The 25,659-nt window shown below is 43.2% G+C and overlaps 1 protein-coding gene across 1 annotated transcript in view; it reads right to left on the bottom strand.

The window, feature by feature from the left end:
- The window catches only part of LOC104513618 (ICOS ligand-like), a gene marked incomplete at both ends in the record, with an annotated part of 65,954 nt that extends 40,765 nt beyond the window's left edge, over nt 1–25,189 (bottom strand). Inside the window, 4 exons of the mRNA XM_010157036.1 lie at nt 20,431–20,607; nt 22,168–22,452; nt 22,944–23,306; nt 25,149–25,189. Of these exons, the coding sequence (XP_010155338.1) occupies nt 20,431–20,607; nt 22,168–22,452; nt 22,944–23,306; nt 25,149–25,189 (866 nt within the window). The remainder of the gene's footprint in view (nt 1–20,430; nt 20,608–22,167; nt 22,453–22,943; nt 23,307–25,148) is intronic.
- Between the last annotated feature and the right edge of the window lie 470 nt (nt 25,190–25,659).

Raw genomic sequence — 25,659 nt, 5'->3', positions numbered from 1 at the left:
GATATTTTTTTTTTATAATATAGGTTTTTTCTTTTGAAGAGAAAAATGTTTTCCCTCGAGTGGCTCCTCTGGCAGGCAAAATGTCAAGAAGTGGTGACAGTTCCACCAGAAGATCAGTCTATTGAATATTTGCATCCATGCAGTCTTACATTTGGACTTTCATAACTGGAGAATAGTGTATTGGAGACTTTTTTGGAGTGTTCATCTTGGTAAATATCTCAGTAGCCTGGTCTGCATTACAAGAAGAAGGCTTGGAGATGAAAATTTGCTACCACCTCCTCCCTCTCTTTGGAAATAACTAACTTCTCTAAAAGTAAAAATCTGTGCTGATCTCTGCCTTTATATTGCTTTTACTTGTGTTATCGAACTAAACTCAAAACAATAGCAAGCTTTTTGATTTCACAAGAACTGAAATCTATAGCTGTGTGGTTTCGCTGCTTACTCAGGACTCAGTTTTAGTCAGCTGGTGAAATAATTCTGTCAACTTTGCCTTCAAAAAGGCAAAATCTGGCATGAGCTGGCTCTTGGGGTACTGAGTTCCAAGTTCACACAGAGGTATAAAAAACTGGGCTTTGTGACATCAGTTGCTTTGTACTTTTAACAAGTTGTCTCTCTTCTACTGTCCTCTCTCCCTGTATTACCTTGGTGCGTACAGTTCCTTCTAAAGAAGGGACAATATAGCAGGAATAAAAATAGCTTTCTAACTTGAAGTTTGGGGTTTTTTAATGTCGTGCTGTAGGGACTGGAATGTACATCTGTGGTTGTGTGTGAGGTCTTTTTTTATCATTCATCTAATATAAGCCTTCCATCAAAAACTCAAGGGCAACAAGTTTGTCTGAAACCAACTTGAGAAACAGTAGCTTCTTTTTCAAAGTCCACAAACTTGGCACAGAAACCATGGTGACTCACAACTGGGGCAAATCCTCTTACACAATCGCTTGCCCTCTTTCTTGACTTCTTGCTCGTGCACTCGATTTCATCGCTAGCTGCAAACCGAGACCTCAGGTTTTGTGCAGCACCGACTTTGTGACTGCGCTGCTCAATGGGACTCCTTATCTCCCTCGCATGGGGATTTCTAGCTGCTGTTGCATGCTGTTGCTTTGTAAACAGTGACTGTTCAGAACCTGATGAGTTACACTGGGTTTCATTTTTGGTGTAACTATGCTGAATGTCTTGTCTGAGCCTTTTCTCTTACTCAGCTGATATTTTGAGGCAGTAAGTGTGACTGACTTTTTTCAGACTCGTGTTCAATCTCTGAATTTTACAAAACTGAAACTCCCTGTTTGGTCACTTCTGTTAATGTGTCAGTTTAGTGAGTAATAAAAAGCAAAAAGATAAAGAACAAAAAGGCAATACTGCACATGGTGAGTAAATTAGCTGGAGGTGCCTTTTGGAGTGTCAGGCGAAAGCTGCCTTTTGTTCTACCAGTAGCATTAGCCTCAGTTTTTATTTTGCAGTCGAAGTACACCCCAGCTGTCAGTCAGCTAAGGAGAGTGGAGTTACAGAGCCAAAATATTTTAACTGGGAAACCTCTCAACCTGTATTGTTTTCTCTCCAGCAAGCTGCCACTTAACACAAGGAAAAAACCAAAAACCACCCAACAAAAAAGAAACCAAACAACTAAACCAAATCCAGATTGTTTATATTTCATTTTTCCCACACCCACATCTTCTGAAGCAATTATAAATGACCTTAGCTAAAAAAGCATAGCCAAAGTAGTGCAGTTTTAGCACTTTCTTAGCACAAGACTGAAAACTTGATCTTACTTACCTAAGTGGAATTTCTCGGTATCCTGTCTGTATGTGCTGAGATTCAAACGTGCTGCTGCAAGAAGCCTCTGCCTTAAATGAGGAAATGCTGAAGCAGGGCAGGATGTGAAGCAATGACTCAGATATTGAGGGCTGTGTTTCTTGACTCACTGAGGAATAAAAAGAATTATTTACGGTGCTCACTGTACTGTGCTCAGCTGACGTAAGGGCTTGCTATCACTTTACCAATAGTAAAAGCTCAGAAATATTCAATATTCCACCTTTCATCTTTTCCTTACCCCAAGGCTAGCACTGCACAGGGGAAGAAAGCATTCCTGAGGGTCATAAACTTTGGGATGCTACATGTGGGGGCAGAGGATCCACAAAACTTGAAGTAGATCTCGGATGTAGAGACTTATCTTGTGATGGTCTGTCTGCAGCCTTCTGGTTGTGTGGGGTTGTCCTGAAAATTGTTTTCTTTTGAATACTAGAGGAAGTGCACAATAGAAAAACACTGGGCGTTTGTTTAATTGAACTTGTTTCATGATTTTATCTAATACCGCCCAGCTTCAGCTGCTTATGATAATGCAGTGTTCTAGTATTACAGTACTTTCTAGGAGGACTATCTACATTTTTTTCCCCTAAAATATGTCCCTGTCAAGAAGCATTTCTTGCATGAACGTGCCACTTGAAGACCTTCAGAATAAGGATTTTGGTAATGCTTCTGAACCACCCTTTGCCTCTTAGCTCAAGCAGGCACTTGAGACTTTGCTTGGTTCCTTCTATTAGGAAAACTATTAAAAGAAAAGGGAAAAAAAAAAAAAAAAACCCACAAAAATCCAGAACATGATTCCTTTTACAACTTTAGCTGATGTCCATGTATTTAGCATCCTATACATCTGAACACAGACTACCACCAGCAGTCTATAATCATGCCTTTCCTAACACTACATTGTCAAAAAAAGCTCTGTGTCTCATTTGCTCTGCAAGCAAGCACTGTTGTTTCACTGGCTCTCTACTTCTGATGCACTGGGTGCCCCTTATGTTTTCAGCCAGTCACAGTTAAAGCCTTTTCTCTTTCTCCTCGAGAAAGAGCTCTTGCTTGCATCTTGCCAAGTTGTCGACTTGGTGTGGGTGCCTGGCATGGTATGCTATGGCATTTCATAAAGGAATTTGAGTTTACTTTCTATGGGCATTTGCTAGTATGACCATCACTTTACTGGTGTTTTGTTGAACATAGTTGCATAACCACACAATTCCGCACTCATGCATCAGAAATGGCAAAATATTAGGTGGATGCTGTTCAACTCTCATCTTTAAACTACCAGATTCTGGATAGTCTCTCTTGCATTGAATTGAATCCTTCTGACATCTCCCTTTTGTTTATTTTAAGAATGTGTATACACCTGTAATGCACTGTTAGTGTTGAACTTTTCATTATATAAACATGTTGTAAAAGGCATACCAATTGATTTAAAATAATTAGTATTCAAAACAGTGTTCTCTTTCATCTCAATTCCTCCTCTGTTTGGGTTAAGCAGAGAGCTAGATACTTAATCATGCTGGATGAACTTTAAATATTGGTGTGTAACACCCATATACCGAAACCAAATTGTTCCAAGTTTAGAATAAGTCTGAATTTTTAAATATTAATTCTGAAGTTCAATAATCGAAGAAGCTCTAGCAAATCATGTTCCATTATGCCTAGAAAACAAACAAAACCCCTGTACTCAATGTTTTGAGAGGTAACACTTGATAAATAGTCAGCTTCATAATAGTATTTCAGCAATACAGTTTCTCACTCGAATGATGCTGTAATGGAATTGTTCATTCTCTCCTGTGACAGTGATGATCCTGAGTATTTCCTGAGGCACTTTGCTTTTGGAAAGCTTTGAATGCCTGATACAATTGTCATTAGATGAGTGGTAAGACAGCACAGAGGAAAATACTTCAGAGATTGTAGAAGCTATTTTGTGTCTGGCACCGAAGCAGAAAGTAGAAGGCTTCCAAGACGAGTATTGCTGATGAAGTACCAAAAACCTCTATGGCTGCAATAATCTCATGTAAAAATTGTACTGTTTTTTGATTTTTTTTTTTCCTCCCATGCTCTTCTGACAGCTCACTTCTTGATAGGATGGTACTCCAAGAAGCCCTTCTTACATCAAAGCAGAAGTACTGTCCAAGTTAACACAACTGTTGGAATCTGACTTCCAGATGCTATGTCCAACCTCAAGTGAAAGGTTGCTAAACCTTATGGCTTCTTCAGTCCTGGTGGAAACAAAAAGACTAGGAGCACCTCTCCTATGATGAAAGGCTGCGAGAACTGGGCTTGTTCAGCCTGGAGAAGAGGAAGCTCCGAGGAGACCTCATTGCAGCTTTCCAGTATCTGAAGGGGGCCTACAAGGGTACTGGGAGAGGACTTTTTACAAGAGCCTGTAGTGATAGGACAAGGGGTAATGGGTATAAATTGAAATCAGGGAGGTTTAGATTAGATGTCAGGAAGAAATTCTTCACAGAGAGGGTGGTGAGGCACTGGAACAGGTTGCCCAGAGATGATGTGGATGCCCCATCCCTAGATGTCTTCAAGGCCAGGCTGGATGTGGCTCTGAGCAACCTGGTCTAGTGGAAGGTGTCCCTGCCCATGGCAGGGGGGTTGGAACTAGATGGTCTTTAAGGTCCCTTCCAACCCAAACCATTTTGTGATTCTATGACTACGTACACCAGGCTAGTGGGCACTTGACATCAGTGTACTTCAATTGCCATTTTGGGTTTAGCTGTAGACTTGAAGCTTTCCAGCCTGTGAGCATTCCCAGTTGTGACTGATTTCACTTGTTTCTGCTCATTTGCAGTAACACAGTCTGTTCATGTTACGTAGCTAGGACTCTTATCCTGAGTCCTAGCCACGGGATGACATAGAGAAGGGAAGACACAGATATGAAGAAATAGTGAGTGCTTGTGCTGGCTTTCAAACCATTTGAGCAATTGATGAGTTCCTTTCATGGTGCAACTAGGGCAGCAAAAATTGAAACAGCGTGTTTGTTTGCAAATGAAGAAGCAACAGTCAGCAGTGTTGCCATCCAAGAGTAGAAATGTTCTTTTAAGTTCTGGCAATAGGAGATACTTGGCTGGAAATATGCATGCATGGCTGAGGCCTAATGACCTGAATGTGCAAGCAGAAATAAGAATAAAAATTCATCTTGACTGTGAGAAAGGAGTGAGAGGGAAGCTGATGTTTTGCTACTTGTGTTAGTCTGTTCCTTTAAGTGACAAAACTTCCTAGTTGATCAATTAGCTGCTTGTCCCTCTCTGAAGTCACTTTTCCCCTTTTTTACAGAATACCCTGAAGTGGGTGGCTGTGCGAGTGCTCAGAATCTCAGGCACTTAATAGAGGCAATTCATGCTTTCTGCAAATGTGTTCTTGATTACATTTGCCACAAGGCTTCTGGCCTTTCCTCTGTAATAGCAGCAAACACTGAGAGACATTGAAAGCATAAGTTGTTCTATCAATCTCCTGCTTTCCTCCCAGCATAAGTGAGATACAGAACAGTTCGGTTGGAAGGGACCTACAATGACTATCTAGTCCAACTGCTTGACCACTTCAAGGCTGACCAAAAGTCAAAGCATGTTATGGGTATTGTGTCCAAGTGCCTCTTAAACACTGACAGGCTTGGGGCATAGACCACCTCTCTAGGAAACCTGTTCCAGTGTTGACCATTCTCCTGGTAAATAAATGTTTTCTAATATCAAGTTTGAAACTCCACTAGAATCAGAGAATATCTCAAATTGGAGGGACTCATGAGAATCATAGTCCAACTCCCTGCTGCTCACAGAACTACCCAAAACTAAACCCTATGACTAAGAGCGTCACCCACATGGTCCTTAAATTCTGACAGGCTGGTGCTGTGACCACCTTCCTGAGGGTCTCTTCCCTGGTGAAGCTTTGAACCATCTCCATGTGTTCTATCACTGGATACTAGGGAGAAGAGATCAGCAGCTCCCCCTCCAACTCTTCTCCTTAAGAAGCTGTAGAGAGCAATGACATCATCCCTCAGCCTCCTTTTCTCCAAACTAGACAAAATTTATGTGGGCTCACCTGCCTGGTTGGCTGAGAGCTGGGCAAGGATGCCTGCTATTGCTGCTCTCCACCATCTCTGCAGCCCTCTGAGTAATTCAGTGGAAAAACACTTTGTTGCACTTCACTTCTCTGTGCTGGACCATGGCATATTTCAAAGGGTGCAAGTCTCTGATCATAGACTGGTTTGGGTTGGAAGGGACCTTAAACTTCATCTAGTCCCAATCCCTCTGCCATGGGCAGGGACACCTTCCACTAGACCAGGTTGCTCCCAGCCTCATCCAGCCTGACCTTGAACACTTCCAGGGATGGGACATCCACAGCTTCTCTGGGCAACCTGTGTTAGTGCCTCACCACCTTCTCCGGGAAGAACTTCTTCCTGATATCCAATCTAAATCTCGCTGCTTTCAATTTAAACCCGTTACCCCTTGTCCTGTCACTACAGGCCCTTGTAAAAAGTCCCCCCCAGCTTCCTTGTAGCCCCTTCAGGTACTGGAAGGGGCTATAAGGGCTCCCTGGAGCCTTCTCCAGGCTAAACAAGCCCAACTCTCTCAGCCTGTCCCCATAGCAGAGGTGCTCCAGCCCTCTGATTGTCTTTGTGTCCCCCCTCTGGATTTGCTCCAACAGATCCACATCTTTCTTATGTTGGGGGCCCCAGAGCTGGATGTGGGACTTGCAGGTAGGGTCTCACAAGAGCAGAATAGAGGGAGAGAATCACTTCCCTCAGCCTGCTGGCCACGCTTCTCTGGATACAGCCAAGGATACAGTTGGCTTTCTGGGCTACCAGTACACACTGACAGGCTCATGTCCAGTTTTTCATCCACTGTTACCCCCAAGTCGTCCTCCTCAGGGCTGCTTTCTACCCGTTCTCCACCCAGCATGTACTTGTGTTTAGGATTGCCCCAACCCATGTGCGAGGCCTTGCACTTGGCCTTGTTGAACTCCATAAGGTTGGCAGTGGCCCACTTCTCTGGCCTGTTCATGTCCCTCTGGGTGGCATCCCTTCCCTCCAGTGTGTAACCACACCACACGGCTTGGTGTCGTCACTTTCTCAGCCCTTGTTTCCTTCCTTCTTCCCTCCTATTATAGCCATGGTTTTACTGTTCTACCCTGTTGTTGTGGTTTAACTGGCCAAAGCAGGGCTCAAAAGCCTAGTTGGGGTGGAAAGCTGGTGAAGTGGTGATGGGGAGCTGGGCCTTGTGCATGAGGCTGGCTCAGAAATGGTGGGGAGGGGGGTCTATTCTGTCTAGAAATGTCTGAAAATGTCTGAGGAGCACACCCACCTTCTGGCAGGTATTTCACATTCCAACCAGCTTTTTTTCAATGATAATAAATATTTGGGAATGTAACTGGGTTTCTCTTTGTCCCTGCTAACTGTATATGCAAAGTGCTGAACATCCACCCTGTGCTCTGATGGGGAAGAAGGGTATGTACTTAGGGGGTTCAGCATAGTCATTGTAATGCCAGCTGCAGTCTTCCAGAGATGCAGTGGTCAGAATACTGCTGATCATAGGAGTGGCTCTTTCACTGTGGCACAGCAGAGAAACCATGAAATCCAACAACAGAAAAACCCTAAAATCTCCTTTATGCAAAACTAAGTATGCTGTGTGGTACCTTTATGTAAGTTTGGCTAAGCTAACACATACATTTCTAAACAGAAGCAATGAAATGGTTGCACCCAAGAACTCAACCCTCCATGAATGACACTCCTCCTCTAGACCTCATTTTGGGGTCTGTAAAGTTCACGAGTTCAGTTTGCCACTCTATCTCCTGTGGATCCTGCTGTTCCAGTTTTAGGCTGCTTTCCAGGAAGACTGTCAGCTCTGCTTTCTCCTAAATGTGTTTTCTACCCTGCCTGATGATCTAAGTCTGTATGCCAGCCTTAAGACCTGTCTGCCATCTGTCTTACACAACTGCCAGAGTGGCTTGAGTGTCCCTGAGCCTTGTGCAAGGCAGGGCTCAATGACTCATACTGCTTTTCTGAAGGCACACAAATCTCTCTTCCTTTGATCCCTGTGGCAGCTTGGTTCACACCTTCTCTAAAGGAGAGGTGCCTTCCAGGCTTAACTAACTGTTAGTGTCATTGAGACAAGCCATCCTGGTTTAGCTCTGTACCCAGCGCAGCTCCTATGCTGCTGTGGCCATGGTGGGAGTGCTCCCCTCCTCTGCAAGATGCTCCATTTCCAATCCTGTTGAAATTTTCTGAATATAGTACCTCAGTTCCAGTTGCTCTTGCTGAGTTTCTTGGTTTTTTCCAGAGGTCTTTGTTTCTGGAAGGTTCTACTCTGTTCTATTAGTTCTACTAGTAGCAACTGAAGTGCCCATTTTACAGATGCCCCCTGCAGTCCTTTAGCCCTGACCTATAAAAAATTGGTCTAAGAGCAGAGCAACTTTAGTTCAGCAACAGCTGTTATGCTATGAGTGCCCAAAGGCACTTACAGCCCGACATCTCTCTGTGGCTGTGACTGTGGGAGCAGGGAGAGCAGAGGCTTTGGGGCTGGGGAAACACATAGCAGTAGCTCTACAGATCTCTCCCTGGCCTTCACTTAAACCAAGTACTGATTTTTAGCTAGGTTTCATGAGAGGAGGCACAATTTTTCCTAGTGTGACAGTTCAGACAGGCTCTAATAATTGCCTGTGTAATTAAGTTGGTGGTGTTCTGCCAACCTACAGGGAGCAGCATCTCAAGAGAGCAAAACAAGTATGTGTGGTCTTGGTAGTAAAAACCAACACTAGCTTTGACGTGTTGGGCTGGGGGGAGATGAGATACCTATCTTTCCTCCTTGAAAAGCAAACAGTCTGAAGGAAAGCAGTGACGTTGGGATTGTGTTTGCGTTCAGTCTGTGGTGCAGTCCTGCCACTCAAACAAGTGCAGGCATTTGTTGCAGAAGTCACGTGCCTTCTTATTCACCTCCTTGCAAAACTTGCTCTGTGTCCGGCATTTGGCGTGCTGATCCCTTGTGCATTATCTCTATTCAAATACGCTTTGGAATGCCGTTTCTCTGCGCTCAGCTCTGTGCAATTCCGCTGATTGCTTGTGTGGGGTTTCCAGCAGACAGAGATATGCTATACAATTACTTCTGCACAGGCTGAGCGCTCCATCCCAGTGTCAGGGTGTGCAGTGATCAAGATTATAGTATGCTTTCTAAAATATGCAGTGAGCAATGTATGAGAGCACTGGGCTGTACAGCCAGACCTTCGTAGGAGAGGGTTACGGTCCATTTCCAGCCTCACAGAAAACTTCCTACCTGGTTTCAACCTAGGTGCAAAGGTTCAGTGGTTTCCTCCTAGCTGTGTGGAGCAGTACTGCCTAGAGACTAAACCAAAGCAAAACTCCTTTCCTCCCCTGCCCTTCAACCCCACCCCAAAGGCTTCTAAGAAGCATGCAAGTGAGAGTACACCTCTGGGGCCGGGATCCCGTGTGCATGTGGGGTGCTCAAGCTGGAGCACCTATGACCTGGGGATATTGAAACCAGTTTTAATGCAAAAAACTAGTTCTTACCAATGGAGGTATTTGAAATGTGGAATACCTATTACTGTTTCCCAAGACTTGAAGGCCTACTGACGCAGTAAATCCAGCTGCAGAAATTGGTGGATGACAAACTTTTTCTCTTGCCAAGTTTTCTGTTACCGAGGAAGTGTTTGTTTGACTTTGTTTGTTTGTTTAGAATTAATTTTCCATCCAGATATGTTGTGATGCAATAGGAATTGCTCAAAAGTAAAGCTAAGACACATTGTATGAAGTCTGTCAGCAGTCGCTGTGTTGCCAAAAGCACTAATGAAAGGCACTGGCTCACTGTGTGCATGCCTGGTGGGTTTTGTGGTTGATAATTCCAACCAGCCAGAGCATATGCTTGTCAATAGGAACTTCTTCTAAGGGCTACTCTTTTTTTTTAAAAAAAACCAACCTACAAACAAACAAAAAAAAAAAAACCCCCAAAAAAAACCAAACCAAAACACCCACAGCATTTCCCACACAGCTTCATCTCTAGAGGACTGGTGAAGTGCCACTGGGCTGGAGCAGATTAAAAGAATATTTATTTTTTCCCCCTTTTCTTTCTTGTTCCTACTCTCAGTTGGATCAAACTGTCCCATGAGAAATATCTTGACAGACAGCTGACTGCCTCATGCTATGCATGAAAAAATTAATGTTAAATAAACAAAAGGATCTGAACTTAAATGGAACAGATGTGTAGAGTTTGGTTTGTTGGGGTGTGTGCGTGGTTGGTTTTTTTTTTTGTTGTTGGTTTTTTTTTTTTTTTTAATCTTTTGCTTTTTCCTGCTTTTGAAGGCTCTTATTCCTTGGAGCTGAGCTGTGCCCTGGCTTGCCAGGACTCCTGGTGGGGTGCCTGTCTGTTGAGCAGAGACCTGGCATGGTGTCCTATCATGGCTGGCGACCCATGGAGACTCACATGTCTCCATGCCACTTCCTCTGCTTCTCCAGTTCTTTGGTTTCTGGGCATACTTCTTGTGTGAACTGGTGCCAGGAGTCTGGGAGACCTTCCTGGGGTGCTGGCTCCCTTTCCTACCCTGTGTAGAAACAGTCAAATTTCCCTGGAAGGAGAGTAATTTTCTGGTCAGTCCTGTTGCCTGGTCCCGTAGATCAGGAATCAACACAGGGCTCGATTTTTCTCATTATTATAATAAGAGGATTCAGTAATCTATTTCAAATAAGAGAACAGCCCTCTGTGCTGCAGGTAGCGCCAGAGAGGTGTGGAAATTTGAACATACACATGGAAAACCAAAGAAAGGGCTTATGAAAGACCAGTCTTATGGTAGGACTTCTGGTGTTTTGTTGACACAGTGTGTAATGTTGTTTTGTTTTCCATGTGGTATAAAAGCAGTTTTTGCAGTAGCTCAGACATCTTATGTCTTTATTTCTTGACCCCTTTTTAGTTCATAAAGTCATAGAATGATTTTGGGCTGGAAGGGACATTTAAAAGTTACGTAGCACCAACCCCCCTGCCACAGGCAGAAACACCTTCCACTAGACCAGGTTGCTCAAAGCCTCATCCAGCCTGGCCTTGAACACTTCTAGGGATGAAGCATCCACAGCTTCTCTGGGCAACCTGTGTCAGTGCCCTGTTCCCCTACCCTCTCTGGGAAGGATTTCTTCCTGATGTCCAATTTAAATCTGCTCGCTTTCAGTTTAAACCTGTTACCCCTTGTCCTGTCACTACAGGCCCTTGTAAAGAGTCCCCCCCAACTTCCTTGTAGCCCCTTCAGGTACTGGAAGGCTGCAATAAGGTCTCCCTGGAGCCTTCTCTTCTCCAGGCTGAACAAGCCCAACTCTCTCAGCCTGTCCCCATAGCAGAGGCGCTCCAGCCCTCGGAGCATCTTTGTGGCCTCCTCTGGACTCGCTCCAACTGGTTGATATCCTTCTGATGTTGAGGGCCCCAGAGCTGGATGCAGGGCTCCAGGTGGGATGTCATGAGAGCAGAGTAGAGGAGGAGAATCTCCTTCCTTGACCTGCTGCCTATGCTTCTCTGGATAAGCCTAAGATACGGTTGGCTTTCTGGGCTGCCAGTGCACACTGCCAGCTCATGTCCAGCTTTTCATCCACGAGTACCCCCAAGTCCTTCTCCTCAGGGCTGCTCTCAATCCATTCTCCACCCAGCCTGTACTTGTGCTTGGTTATTGTGACTGCAGTAGTGATGTATTTTCGAATTTAGGTAAAACAATAATGGAAGTCTGACTGACAGAGATAAATGGAGAGGAATAGGATTGCTTCTAGTCCAGCGTGATGCTGTGGAAAAGAAGTTTTTGCAAACAAACCTGGTTTTGTTTTGAAACTACAAACTCTGCTTCATAGAGGCATGATGTCTGACAGCATAGATCTGGCAAAACAAATTAAGAAGGAAATGTTAACACTCACTCTCTGTCCACATTGTGGCTGCATTAGTGTAGCTTCTTACTGATACATTCTTAATTTTTTCTAGTTTTAGCTGAAAGACATTTTGTCATCTTTTTCATCTTTCCATTGTGTTGGTTTTTTTTTTAAGGGCATACTTTTTTTTTGCGCAATAGATTCTAAAGTGTAGTCTGGCAGTTCATATGTGATCCTATTAAAATATAGCAAATGGCTTCTGTTGACTTTATGGTGTCTACTGGTGTGAAACCTGCAAAGTAGACTCCCCAGTCCAGCAGGTGAAAGGAGGGAAGGTAGTCTCTGCATGCTGGAGACATGAGTTCAGGCACCAAGTCAGCTACAGCCTTGTGTGACCGAGTATGTGACTTCTCTGTCCAAGTCCATAAAATGGCTCCAAGCAACACTTCTTGGAATCACAGGAAAACAAATCAGTGTTTTATTACTAAACTGTTGGGACCAATTTTGGGCAGATTGGAAGGTCAGTGTAAGTCTCTTGATAAGAATATCAATCTGTATGCAGCAGTTTTCGGTGTCAGACTAAAATGGGAGACTGGCTCCTTCCTAACAAAGTATATGAGTAGGTAAGGTCAGGAGTAATTCCCAATTCTTGTGTTCTGTAGCATGGGGCACTGTTTTGGATACACATACTTATTAGTGGTGCTGATAGCACATGAAGTGCTGAACGTGTTTTTCTTGTGTTGGAAGGCAGTTGTACAAATTGCCGTGTTGCCATGTAAGTGCATCTTGAAAGATGAGCCAGAGACTACTGGTCTATGGCCTGCAATTCCCTGGACTGCCAGAAGTGGAATTGATCACCTCAAGGAATGCAAAGGATGCCTTTCATAATCCCCAGCTGGGGACCAGTTTATGATGATTTCATCCTGTATCATCCAGTGAATGTGGTGAAGGTCTCAATGCCACATCACATGTTGCATGGAAGAGTCCCAAGAGCCTAACTAATTTCAGTGGGGGCTGTGTGTGCATGTCCGCTCCTTCAGGAGCTGGGCTGTACTGGGTTATTCTTTAGAGCATTTTCTCTTGCCCTGGAAAAAAGAGATATTACGCTATGATGGTAATTCTCTCTAATGTGAACTCATTTTGTGCGTATTTGCTACAAATATAAAAAGGATCCACTTTGCAATTTAGAAGAGCAATTAATGAAGTTTCTTTGACGTAGCACAAGGGGTTATTGAGATAAATGGAAAAAGGGAATGCATTTTTGAGCAAAAGAGATATTTCAGCTCTTACAGGTGAAAAGATTTAAATAATGAATTTGACTACAGGATGGATGGATTCAGACCAGTAAGTAGAGACACATGTTCTCTCTCGGGGCTTTCCATCTGTGGTTTACCAGCCATGCCACAACGAAAGCCTTTCGCTTTTCTGTGAAAGTAAGTTCGTTTCTTAGAGTCTTCCCACAAAGCTGCATCAAACGGTGCTTTCCTCTTCATGTGCTTAACTTGCTTGTGACGTGTAGTTCGTGTGAACCACTCTCTTCAACGAAGGGGAAACGGGGATGTTAGTGTAACACGGACCTGCGATGGTGCAGTGAGCCAGTTTCAGTTCTGGAATCGGGAAAGTATGTTGTACCTTTGCTCTGCTACCTGTTGTTAAGTTGGGTGAGAAAAGGGTGTATCAGCCTCGGCTTAGCGCTGCCTTCAGACTACTGCTTGGCTTTGTTCAAGGTATTTTGTTGTGCGAACCAAATATATAGCAAAGCTTGTCAAGTCTCGGTGGTGTGTCAGTCTCCCCTCGCCTGAGGGCTTTGGAAAAGAATGCTTGTATGTCCCAAGGGATGTGGCTGAAAGTAAAACTGCCGCTTTGGTTGGAGGCAGTGGTTTGGAGTAGCTTGCCTTTATGTGCTGATAGATTTAGTCAAACACCCAGAAGAATTAATGGGTTTTATTTAAAATATAAACATGGTACCTGACAATAAAAACTCCGTTATTACAGAATTCCCAGGTCCTTTGAATGGTAACAAACAACGGTCATCTAGGATTTACTTGACTCCAAAAATAGCTGGAAACTTAATCCAATTGAAAGTATGGATGCTGCAAGAGTAGGCTGTTGCATTTAGGTGTATTCACTGTGTACCATGAAGTAGCCCAGAAGTAAAAAAAAAATCCAACCAGTCTAAATTAGCCTAACAGCATATTGCAAAGCAACTGCTATAGGTCACTTCTTACATCTCCAAGCCATTACAGCTTCTTGCAGTTGCAGAATATAAAGGCGGAAAACCTTTTTTTTTTTTTTAGAAAAAGCTTCTGTCAGTTACAGCAGCACCGAAGAGGCTGCACAGAACAACTTCAAATGATAGATAGCAAAGAAATGTCTGCAGGACTTCTCAGCAAACCACTAGGAAATGGTTACCCTTCACATCTGCACAGATGTTGGTCAAAGTTTTAAGGTGTCTGCAAGCTTGCACGCTTTCTTCAAGAAAATTCCCTTTGGGGTTCACTGAAGACTGGATATGGACTCAGAAATTACCTAACACCTAGATTAATGGGCATGAGAGAGAAGACAAGGAAAGGCTGATGTTTGAAGTAACATGGCATCTCATATCACAGTTTTGTCAGGTAACTAAACACCCCACCTGATAGGGTATGTTACAGTTCTAGGTTGGAAGGCAACAGAGGTCAAAAGTGAAATTAATAAATAAAACAGAGTATTTTTCACAAACATTCAAGATTAGCAAACATGCAATATACTTATTTTGATATTAATAGATAAAATGTCTTTTAAAAAAACACACAATTGTACACAGTTACTTACAATCTAAACAGGAGGAGACAGGAGCTTAATTATCTAGCTGCAGCTTGGCTTTTTTTATTTTTTAAATAAAAACCCCAATTTCCTTATCCTGCTCAAATTGGTGAGGAAGCCTAGACTGAATCAAGTGAGAGCTAAACTGCCCCTCTTAAATGTTATGGAGGCTGAGCCTGTGCAGCCTTCCCACAAGATGCTGGTGAGGTGGTGATGCACAGCCACCCAACTCTGAGCCTCCTTGGGAGTATTGCTTTGGATTTTTAAAAAATAAATGTCCTATCTCACAGTTGACACTGGAGTGCCTTCCCCATGCAGAGCTAAGACAAGCAAGGCTGTGACTTATTCACAAAAATGGTAGAATTTTAGTCCAGCAACTGGTGCAGGAGAAGCCAAGTGTTTCCAGGGCTCAGTTTAAAATCATCATCCACCCCGTGAGAAGATGGGGAGGAATCCCCACCTCAGCAAGAGAGCTAGTATAGATTCCTCCTCCTGCAAAACCTCATACCAAAGTTTACTGCTTCACTGTTTTTAACCAGTTTCTCTTGGCTGCCTTGGGGCTGAAAACCAGTGAGGTACAGGCACTGGCACAAGGAAGCTGCAGTTCTTGGCTTTCTCGATACTCAAGGACAACACAGTGATATCGTACTTTTTTTTTTTTTCCTTTTTGAGGGGAGGGGGATGGAGGGATGGGACACAAGGAGAGGTTCAGTTAAAAAATTTCAGTTTAGAATCCTCCCTGAAAGCTACAGGGGAGTGTTTAAATGTAGGTTATAGACCAGCTGGATCGTTTTTGTTCCATCGTGAAAAGGGTAAGTCCAGGTAACCCGACTTTAACATAGCAAAGACCACTATTTTTAATTGCTCAGATTTCCACAGCTTGTTCTTCTTTCACACAGTATGCATCGGCTTCTGTCATAAGCGGAATTCCCCTTTTTGGTGGAATATTTTGTAAAAAACAAAATGCTGATATCAAGTGCATTTAAAGAATGCATGTTCCCTTACGTTAACAGCATTCAGTGCTTAACCCTGTTATAGCAACTCCCATTTTTGGCGGACTGGGTCAAAATGTTCTACCTAGTTCTGTACACAATAGCATGTGACTGGTGAAACCGGACAATGAAAGGATGTATTGTAGACAGAGAAAAGTGGGAAGGGTCACAAATCTCACTTTGCTGAAAGTCCTTCAGTTTTTTGGGTTGCTTTAGCTGCCATTCTTCACATTCAGTCGTCGTCGTGAGAGTAAGGAGAAGCAGCAAGTGCTTCCCATGCCCCTGCAAGGTGGTCATTTCTGCTAGTAACCAAGTCCTCGAAGGTGATGATGAGAGACTGGGCACTCGCCAACTTCCCCCACTCTGGCAGAGTAACAAAGTCCCAGGCTTACTGCTTTCCCCCTGCAGGAGCTCGGTACGCTGACAGACTACCGCAGAGGACTGTCCAAAGTGGTGATAGGATGACGCAACCGTTGCGTGAACACAGTGGTTGAAGCTGAAATCCAGCAGATTTTGCTGTCTTTTGTGTTGGATAGGCTTTTTTGTTGTTGTTGTCTGTTGGCAGACTGCAGAAATCTGTCTCTTGTATTACAAGCAATGCTGTCGCTGAGAAGAGGGGGTGACAGTTCTTTTGACGCGTCTCCAGCTGCCCAGTTTGTGAGCAGACTTTCCAATTAGACAGGTGCTGTAAAAACAAAACAACTTTTTTTTTAGAAAATAATAGAAAAAAATCTCCCAGAATTATATCCTAGGGTTGTTTTTCCTACATAACCAGTGGAACAAACTGCAAAGCTACGAAAAAGATCTATTTATGCTGCTCAGAGAGAATCGACTGGGTGAAGCCCTGCCTCTGCCTGAATGCCTGAGACGCTGGGGACCCTCTGCCCTTGTGCCACAGACTGAGAGTGTGCCTCTGTACAAACGCAAGAAGTCCTCTCCCGCTAACACCCCCCCTCCCTTGTGAAAGGACGCCAGTGTCACCTTTAGTTTGTTTTCAGCTACTTTGGCAAACAGGATGCACAAAACCTATCTGTGGTCAAGGGAAACCAGCTTCCTGAGGCTCCTCTGCAGTAGAAGGATGCCTCCATGGAGCAATTCGGAATTGCTCCAGCTCTGACCACCTCCGCAGAAGACCATCCTGCTCTGTTGACTGTAACAGGTGCCTGGAGACACCAACCCTGCTGGGATGAATCCTAGAATCACAGAATGGTTTGCGTTGGAAGGGACCTTAACGACCATCTAGTTCCAACCCCCCTGCCATGGGCAGGGACACCTTCCACTAGACGAGGTTGCTCAAAGCCTCATCCAGCCTGGCCTTGAACACTTCTAGGGATGGGGCATCCACAGCTTCTCTGAGCAACCTGTTCCAGTACTTCATCACCTTCTCCATGAGGAATTTCTTCCGGATATCTAAATCTCCCTGCTGAAGTTACTCTTCTTCACAACCTGCCTTCCTCGCAGTTTCCAAAACTTTCTTCTCTGTTACAGCTAGTCTCAGTAGGCTCTTTTTGTTTTGCAGTATTCAGGATTCCTACCTTCTTCATAAAATGAAACCCGTAGAAGTAGAAATGTTATTTATCTCAAGACTGAAAAGCAAAATGCCATGGCAGAGTGTCCCTGTGGGCATACCTCCACAGTGCTTTATTCCCTATCTACCACATACAACTTGCTTGAAAATCTCAAATGATCATTGAGACATTATCTCAAACTATCACTGCAACATTAATTTCTTCATGAGCTCATCTTTTGTACCAGGACAGTATCAGCTATTTCTGCATATTTTCTGACAGATAGTAGTTTCTTCTTTCATTAATAAAAATCTGAACAGCAACAAGTGTGGACTGAAGGAGACTTGACAGCCTGTACCAACTCTTTACCTTGGTGCTCAACTACCATTACCCTCAGATGTTATGAAAAAATGCCTTTCTATCTTAAATCTCCTTTGTTTAAGCCTGTTGTGCCTTAAGTGCTGTGTCTGCTGGGTTAGGACAATAAATAACTTCTCCCATCCTCTTTAAAGACACTCTGAAGAGGGTTGTTATTGTGTCCTTAATCAGCCTTGCCTTCTCCAGCCTAAACAAACATAACCAATCTTTCATCAGAGATCACATTCCCTAGATCATTCTCATTACTCTGGTATCGGTCCAAGTTGCCCTCAAATTGGGATACCCAAGAGATATTATCTTCCATGCCTTACATGGCTCTCTTGGCAGAAAACAGCCCTCAGAGGTGGGACAGTTTCCGATTGCTGTGAAAGCTGCTTTACCACCTTCTCTTCCACAAATAGCACAGAGAAATGCCAAGGAAAAGAGAGCATCTGGAAGGCAACTGTCTTTTGTTTTGTGGTTAATGAACAAATCATGCTACAGCAGCCTTCAATATAAGATAAATATTTACTTCTATTTATGTCACAGAGGTTATAGGCTAAATCTGGGGAATTAATCAAGTAGGCCCTGGTACAAGTAAGCCTGGAGAAGAAAAGTTGAATTTAAATTAACTGCTTGTGTTATGTTGATGCAGCTCACAGGAATGGAAGGATAAAATGTCTCTTTACATAAAGGAAAAAATCCATCCTCCTTTCTATGTTATGCTCTACAGGAATCAGTGTAAAGCCTGTTGAAGTTCAGCAAACACTGAAGTCATGGCTCAGGCTGGGGTTGCGTGATGCATCTGGAAAACAACTGACTGTTAACCCAGTTTGCAAGACCACCAATGAAGTTCTAGAAAAAGTATTCTAATTTAAGGGTCATTTTGCTTCTGCTCGATATTATGAATTTGGTATGTTCACAGCATCTGCTAGGGCAAACCATGCTTTTGCTATTACAGTTTTGGTGGAGCTACAGTATTTTCTGCCTGTTCTGCAGAGACAACCAGGCAACAGTCACTGGCTTCAGCAGAAGCTACCAAACAAGATATAAAAGAAGCAGATGTTTCAACCTATATTACTCTTGCAAGTCCCCTGTGCTGTTTGGGTTTTTAAGTGTCTCAGATTTTCCCCTTTTTTTATTTTTCCCCACTATAAATGATAAATCAGTTTGTAAACCCGCTAGATGGTAATACTGCATTCTTGCTTATTAAAAATATGAATATATTGAAGGTCTAAAGTGGGTTGATTTTGTGTGTGTTGGGTTGGGTTTTTTTTTGTGGGGTGGTGGTGGTGTGGTTTTATTTTTCTTCTAGGAAAGGGGAGAGTACTTAGTACTTTTTAAATTAGGCATGTATGCGCTCAGAATCATAGACATGAGGCATATCATGTTCCTGTATCCCAGCTAAAGACCTTCTTGGAAATGGTGCCTAAAAAGGCAGGAAACAACCATTTGTTTCCTGACATGATACAAAGTAGTAAATGGCCAGCCTTGTCCTGACTTCAAAAATCATAATTTAAAACAGATTTTCCAGGTTTGGCTCTGCCTGGCTTATAGCATAATCCACCCATCTTGATGGCAACAGGAGCTGTAGAACAGGAGGGAGCGCCTTCAGCCTGTATGCTTTGTGTCCCCTGTTGATTTGTCGCCTCCTTTGGCCTGAACTGTGGAAGGAATTTCTGGGAACCAAGACTCTCTCTCAGGCTGCCCTTGGCAATGCTTACAGAGCTCAAGGGATGAGAGAAGTAGGACTACCGCTTTACAGGCTTGAGTTTGTGACATCCAGCAAGTCTAATCCAAAGGCTTCGTGCTGAACTTGAGTACTAGAGCTACGAAGTTAGAAGTCACTCTAGAGATAAACACAGTAACATGTTTTTAATACTTACGATTGAGTCCTCCTGTGTCTTCATTTGTTTGGACATCTGTTGAAACAAATGCACTGTTTAAGCATGTAGGATGGATGACTATAGTCTTTATCCGCAGGGAATTAATATTAAGCAACATCCACCAAAGTTGAAGGTTCAATGTGCTAAATGCTCTTTGGACAGAAAAATGCGGTCCTTACTCTATCTGCTTACAATCTAGGCCACCACTTCAGCAATGATAAATTTTTAGGCTTGAAGCAACAGCCCTGCTCCATATTTTGCGACTATCCTGCACAACTCTCAGGTTGTTTCTGAAGGAAGGACATAGCTCCTAGCACAGCTGCTGTGGATGCTGGGCAAGACCATTACCCTGCTTTCTCCTGCTCTTTTCTGAAGCACCTGGGCTTGCTAGCCACGAGGAAGAGGGCATGGATTGAACATAGAATCATAGAATGGTTTGGGTTGGAAGGGACCTTAAAGATCATCTAGTTCCAACCCCCCTGCCATAGGCAGGGACACCTCCCACTAGACCAACATGTGGCTTCTCCTTATCCATGAGACGTGTGGTTGCCTCTCCTCCCTTTTCTTAGATGTTAGCTCTTGTATACCTGTGAAGTGGCTTACAGAAGTGCTCAGAGATACATCAGCAGACTGAGTCTGGTTTACAAGACATCTTCTAGAGCTAGCTTTTGTCCAAGCACTGAAGAGTCCTGCACGTGGGCAAGTGCGGCACTACAAGGGTGCGCATGCATAACGTGGCGTGACGGCGAGATGTGCTTCATTTCTAACTTGTAGAAAGCTGATCGATCTCAGTGGGATCTTGAACCCTTAATTGTACAGTCACTCTAAAGCTCTCAGGACTGATTTATCCCTGGATTTCTGCTTTGGATTGTGCTAAACTTAGCAAGGTACTGACCCCCAGCCCTGTTCCATGGAGGAGCAACCCCTCCAGAAATAGCCTGCAGGGATTGCAGCTGAGAAACTATGGTCTGAACCAGTACAAAGTCTGAGTTACTCTCACATCCAGAAGTTAAATCCCGTGAGGCTCAGGTGCCCTAGCAGAAAAACAAAGAATAATGTACCCTGGGGCACTGCATATCCTCCCCAGGACACCCAAGTTTTTTGATAACAGCTTTTTTTTTTCCATGCAGGAAGCTTACAAGTACCTTCTAGCAATGTGCTGGATGACATTAAATATTTTGGTAAATGAAAAAGAATTCTTCACATTTGTTCATACAAATGAAGAGCCTCATTACCTGTGTAGGACACTAGTTTAGAGGATCTCCGTCTCCACAGCCAGCAGGTTAAAACAGCTAGAAGACCTAGCAGAATGACAATGGATATGATGCCAGCTGCTTGAGCACCTTGTCCCTTTTTTCCCAGGTTTTTCTGACTTTCTGTGCTAGAACCATTGCTTTGCTTCTGCTGTGTGTCTAGAATAAAACAGAAAAAGGATATAGTAAGGTGTAATTTTTCACATTACATACCAGGCAAATATTTGACCCCATTTTATATGGACACAAAAATTTCTGAAGGACTAGTACCTGTGATTCTGGTGGTATTCCTTCTGAGCAAGGCACATCTTTAGCTTACACAGTCTAATAATACAATGCTAGTTTATTCCTCTCTGTCATCATACTGCATGCACCCCTCTTTCTTCCTTTTTGTTCTTTCCTGACAGCCTTGGCAGACTGTACATTTGAGCTTGTATTTAGGTTCAGCTGAAAACAGATCTATACAGAATCTAAAATTAAATCTAATGGTATTCAGAAAAGTGAGTGAAAACCTGTTTCCCTGAAGTTAGTGACAGATTCCCACTGATTGCTAAAAATTAACGGTTTCCAATCACATGTCTTACTCTTTCAAGTGTGGCAGTGCTTTTTAGAAGCCAACACAAAATAATGAAGGCTTTTTTTTCCCTCTAGAATAGAACATGACAGAATGCCAGTAGGAAACCAGTGACAAGGTTACTTAGTTTTCCTTTTATCTGGGATGGCAGCAAGGGTATGTTATCATAGAAACACTCTACTGTGCAACTTTTGCTTGTGCACACAGATTTTATTCCTGGAAATGGTTTATATCATTTGGCTACATTTGTGGCATCAGTGTCGTTAAGTCAAGAGTATGTGATTCCTTGTCATGTTCAGGTAAACTAACTGTGGGTGTCCAGCTACAGTTATGCAAACAATCAAACCTCCTTGCACCAGGGTGCAGAAACCTGCAAGAGAAAGGTATGGTGGGAGGCAGGACCAGGAACAGCATGGAGACTGAACAGCCAGCTCCAGATAAGCTCTCCCACTCCAGTTTCTCTACACAGCTACTTGGAAATCACAAAATCCATTATTGATACTATAGCTATAACTGGCTTTATAGTGTTTTTTTAAAATAGCTTTCTGGTTGTGAAACTCACTTTCCTGAGTGGCTGAATACTTGTTTTTACCATTGATCACTCATATTAGCAATAAATAGCATATTATACTTGTGCTATTAGGTGTATTGTTCTATTGGACAAACATTATGCATTTGCTACAGGCCTACTTTAAATAGTGTACTGTATTAAATTGGGTTTTGGAGGCTGAAAAGAGAACTTTGAAACTAGGCAGAGTAAAAAGCAAATGTCAGTGCTGCAAAGCAGTTGGGTAGGGGCTCAGGAATTGTGGATCTGCTGTATGGTGCCCCCTGAAAAATAACCTGACTCCCCAAGTCATGTTTCCAAGGAACCAAGGGCAAAGCTCGCTGACTGCCTCAGATACAAGAGCTCTTATTCGTGCCATTGTCGTAACACACTTGACAGGGTGTTCGCTTCAGTATGGAAGAAGTAAACATAAAGTCCATAGCTAAGCACAACTTGCTTGAAACAAAACCTGTGCTCTTCTCAGCACTTTTTGGGACTGCTGAATTAATGCATATCCCTCGTTAGTGCATACGTATAGAGACAGGCCGGTTGATATTCCTGCTATCTAGAAAACATGAAGTATCATCAAAGGACTTACAGTTGGCTGACATATTTTCCTGCAGTATTTTATTTTCTATGGAGCACTCTATTTGCATGTTAGAAGTGGCTTTAACCTTCAGCGTGCTAAAAACGCTGTAAGTGCCATCAGCATGGGAGGTGATCTTTATCTCTGATGGATGCAGGTGGCTGTTATCTGTTTTATTTATCCAATAAACGTTGGGCTCTGGGTATCCGTTGCCAGACTTGCAGCTGAAAGTCACCTCCTCTCCAGTGCTGTCACTGTTTCTTATGGGTCCACTGAGTATCGGTTGGCTGTAACTAGCTGGAGAACGAGAGAAAAAGAAATAGTCATTGCCATGTTGAAATGTACTGCAAAGACACAGTTTTTACGTGGGTTCTGAAGCAGAAGTTCTGGGTTTCGCACGACCCTCATGACTTGAAAGGGAAACACCTGCAGGTGTGCTGTGTAAGCCAGAGAGCCGAGAGAATTACTGGAAGGGCAGAAAGCTAAAGCCAAACCCAAAGGAAGAAAGCAACATCTTAACTTGCTATCATCCAGACACGTGTAAGAACCCTTATATTAACGAAAACTAAGTTGAAAAAAACCCATGCTGGATAAAGAGCTGTTACAGATATTCTTCCAGTTTCAGATTTCCCATCTGTAACACTTAAATTAAGCAGATGTAATTTCAGCATAGGGCTGAAGTACTTTTCAAAGTTAAGGTATGCTTAAATGTAATATTGAAATAGCACAAGCTTAAAAAGCTGGAATGAGAATTTGGGCAAATGTGTGCAAGCAATACAAGTCCTTACCTGCTAAACTGAGAACCACTTGTGCTTGGTGAATCATCCTGGTATATTCGGTTTTCTCCATTACTACGCATTTGTATGTACGTTCATCACTCTGGCTGACATTCAGCAGTAGCAGAGAAAAGTCACCATTTCCCAATCTATCCCAGAATAACTGAGTCCTGTTTTTAAAGTGAATACACTGTTCACTTTCGTTGTCTTGACCAGAGATCAGCGCATGTACAACTGAACACTCTTCTTGATCATCTACTATTTGCCAATATACCCGTAAATCTTTTAAGGGCGGTTTTCTTCCTTGATAAATGCAAGTCAGCGTAGCGTTGTCTCCGAGTTTACTGACTATAATCTTTTCCTCCAGTGCAATAACTACAAGATAAAAAGAGAAAGGGAAAAAAAGGAGGTTATGTGGAAAAAATGTCATTATTTTCAAGTATATTCAACTACATGTGGACTCTAGTATTAGTATATATAACAGGCAGATGAGTGTGCTCACTTCATAGTCATTCCTACCTCCTGAGCTGCCAGTGGCTAATTCTCTCTGTGTCTGTTTGTACATTTTCCAAAGGGACCTTTTAAAATATAAAGTCTTCTGCTTATTTCTTTCTCTGAGGACTGACCAGTCTAAGCATTCCCAGCCCCAGGGACACCTGCCTGTTTCACTTTACCCACCGATTGGGACTGACTTCAGATACATATTCAAATCCTAATCCTTTAATAACTGTGCTTTTTCAATTAAGAAAAATACCAAATAACACCAGGTAAATCACAAGAAGTGGAAACACTGATAAGAAAAAGAATGCTACCATTATTTTGAGACCCCCAAAAATTAAAAAGGGGGAGTAAATGCAATATTTCTCAAAGTGGGCATGTCATAGCAACCACGTTTTATTACTACCTTCGGTGTCACCCTCTTGACAAATACACCCAGCTAGCAAACCAGCATGCACAGATGCCTCCAGTGACACGTTCATTAGACTTTTACAACTCTTCACGGCCACTTGAGGTAGTCCAGCACAGTATCTGGCTTTCAGGGCACTTTTCCTGGCCTCCAGACACGAGAAAGGCAGCCTCTCCTCCTGGTGAGCAATGAGAAGGCGTGAGCTGGCTGATGAGCAATGCAGAAGGTGCAGGTCAGCTCCTTGGAAAGGGCCAGGATGGCTCTGGCTGCAGCCTTCTTGCTGGGAGGGATGCAGCACCTCTCCTCCACCACTGCAGCCAAACGCCTCCTGGTGCTGCAACTGGCTGCTGATACCACAGCAGTGTGCACATTGTAGATGTTGGACTGGAGGGTGAGGGAAGACATGGATGGGAGAGATTACAGCTGGGGGAAGGGATTATGTGGGTGGGTGAATCAGGGAAAGAAAGATGCCGGGAGTGAGGCTTGGAAATATAGAAACCAGAGCATGGCGAGGTGTCAGTGTTTTAGGTAAAGGGGGATATGTCTTTGTGCTGGTGCACTAGACCAGCTTGGAAATAGCTCATCTACATGTCTGAGTTGGGCTCCCTGGCTTAAAAACACTGCTGAAGGGACCACAATACTTGCAGGGAGGAAGGCAGTATGCTCTCCAGGTCCTTATCCTCTGCCGGGTGAGACAGGAAGTAACGAGCTTGAATTGCACCAAGGATGCTGCAGCTCAGACTTTGGGAAATCCTTTGTAGCAGCAGGGAGGTGATGCTCTGGAAAGCATTGCCTAGGAAGGTGGGGGCATCTCCACCGCTGGCATTATTTGGGAACAGGTCAGCTGGCATCTACTGAAACTGAATCTGGTAGTTTGTCCTGATTTTGGGACCAGGGACCTTCCCTGATGACTTTGTTGAAGTCCTTCTCCGTGATTAAGCAAGAACAGAGGAGAAACAACTCTGAAAACACTTAAATATCACCAAGTGATGTCCTTTAACCTTACCTTTGTTTTGAAAGGTATTTTTGGAATTGTAGTAAAAGACTTACTAATATTGGGTATTTGATACAGTGATGTATATAATTCTAGTGATAATATGAGTATGGACGTTATCCAGACATGTACTGAAACTGATAGAAATTGATTTTTTTCCTTCTTTCCTGGATGCACGTCACACTAAGGAATACCTAAATATCTTGCAGAAAACACACAGAGGTTTATATCTTGTGTATTACAAATGCTATGTGTACTTGGCCAAACACATTAAGGGGAGAGAGATTCATTTTTGACTGAAGTGCTCTGAACTTACCAGTCCTGAGGATATGAAGAAGCAGTAACAGAAATCCATACCTAAAATTAAAAAGCAAACAGGAGTGTTACATGATAAATAATGGTAATGCTGAAGTCTACATAAGCAATAAACCTAATATCGATTGTTTCAGTGTAGTAGCAGAAGTAGGTAAATTAGGTACTGCTACTATGTAAAGTCCCATTAAGTATTTGCATCTTTGACAGCTGCAAAACCGCTGTTCAAACGACCTAACTCTGTGGGTGGGTGCCCAAGGCTGTGAATAGCAGTAAAACGGGCTAATATTGGAATCAGAGCAGAATGCATGAAGCTGGTGTTGTGCCTTTCTTGTGAAAAACCAAATCATATAGAATTACTGGACAATTAGGCCTTGGAGAATCTCTGTAACACTGGGGAGGAGTGTGGCTACACAGGCCTAAATCTCAGTCAAAGCCCTGTATCCTACTGTTTTGCTGAAACTCAGAGAGTTCACAGTTTTATGTGGTTAAAGGACTACAAGCAGCTGACCATG

Source organism: Eurypyga helias, unplaced genomic scaffold, assembly GCF_000690775.1.
Source record: "Eurypyga helias isolate BGI_N326 unplaced genomic scaffold, ASM69077v1 scaffold5908, whole genome shotgun sequence".
Classification (NCBI taxonomy): domain Eukaryota; kingdom Metazoa; phylum Chordata; class Aves; order Eurypygiformes; family Eurypygidae; genus Eurypyga; species Eurypyga helias.
Note: the sequence above shows the minus strand (reverse complement) of the source record. Positions and strands in the feature narration are given on the sequence as shown.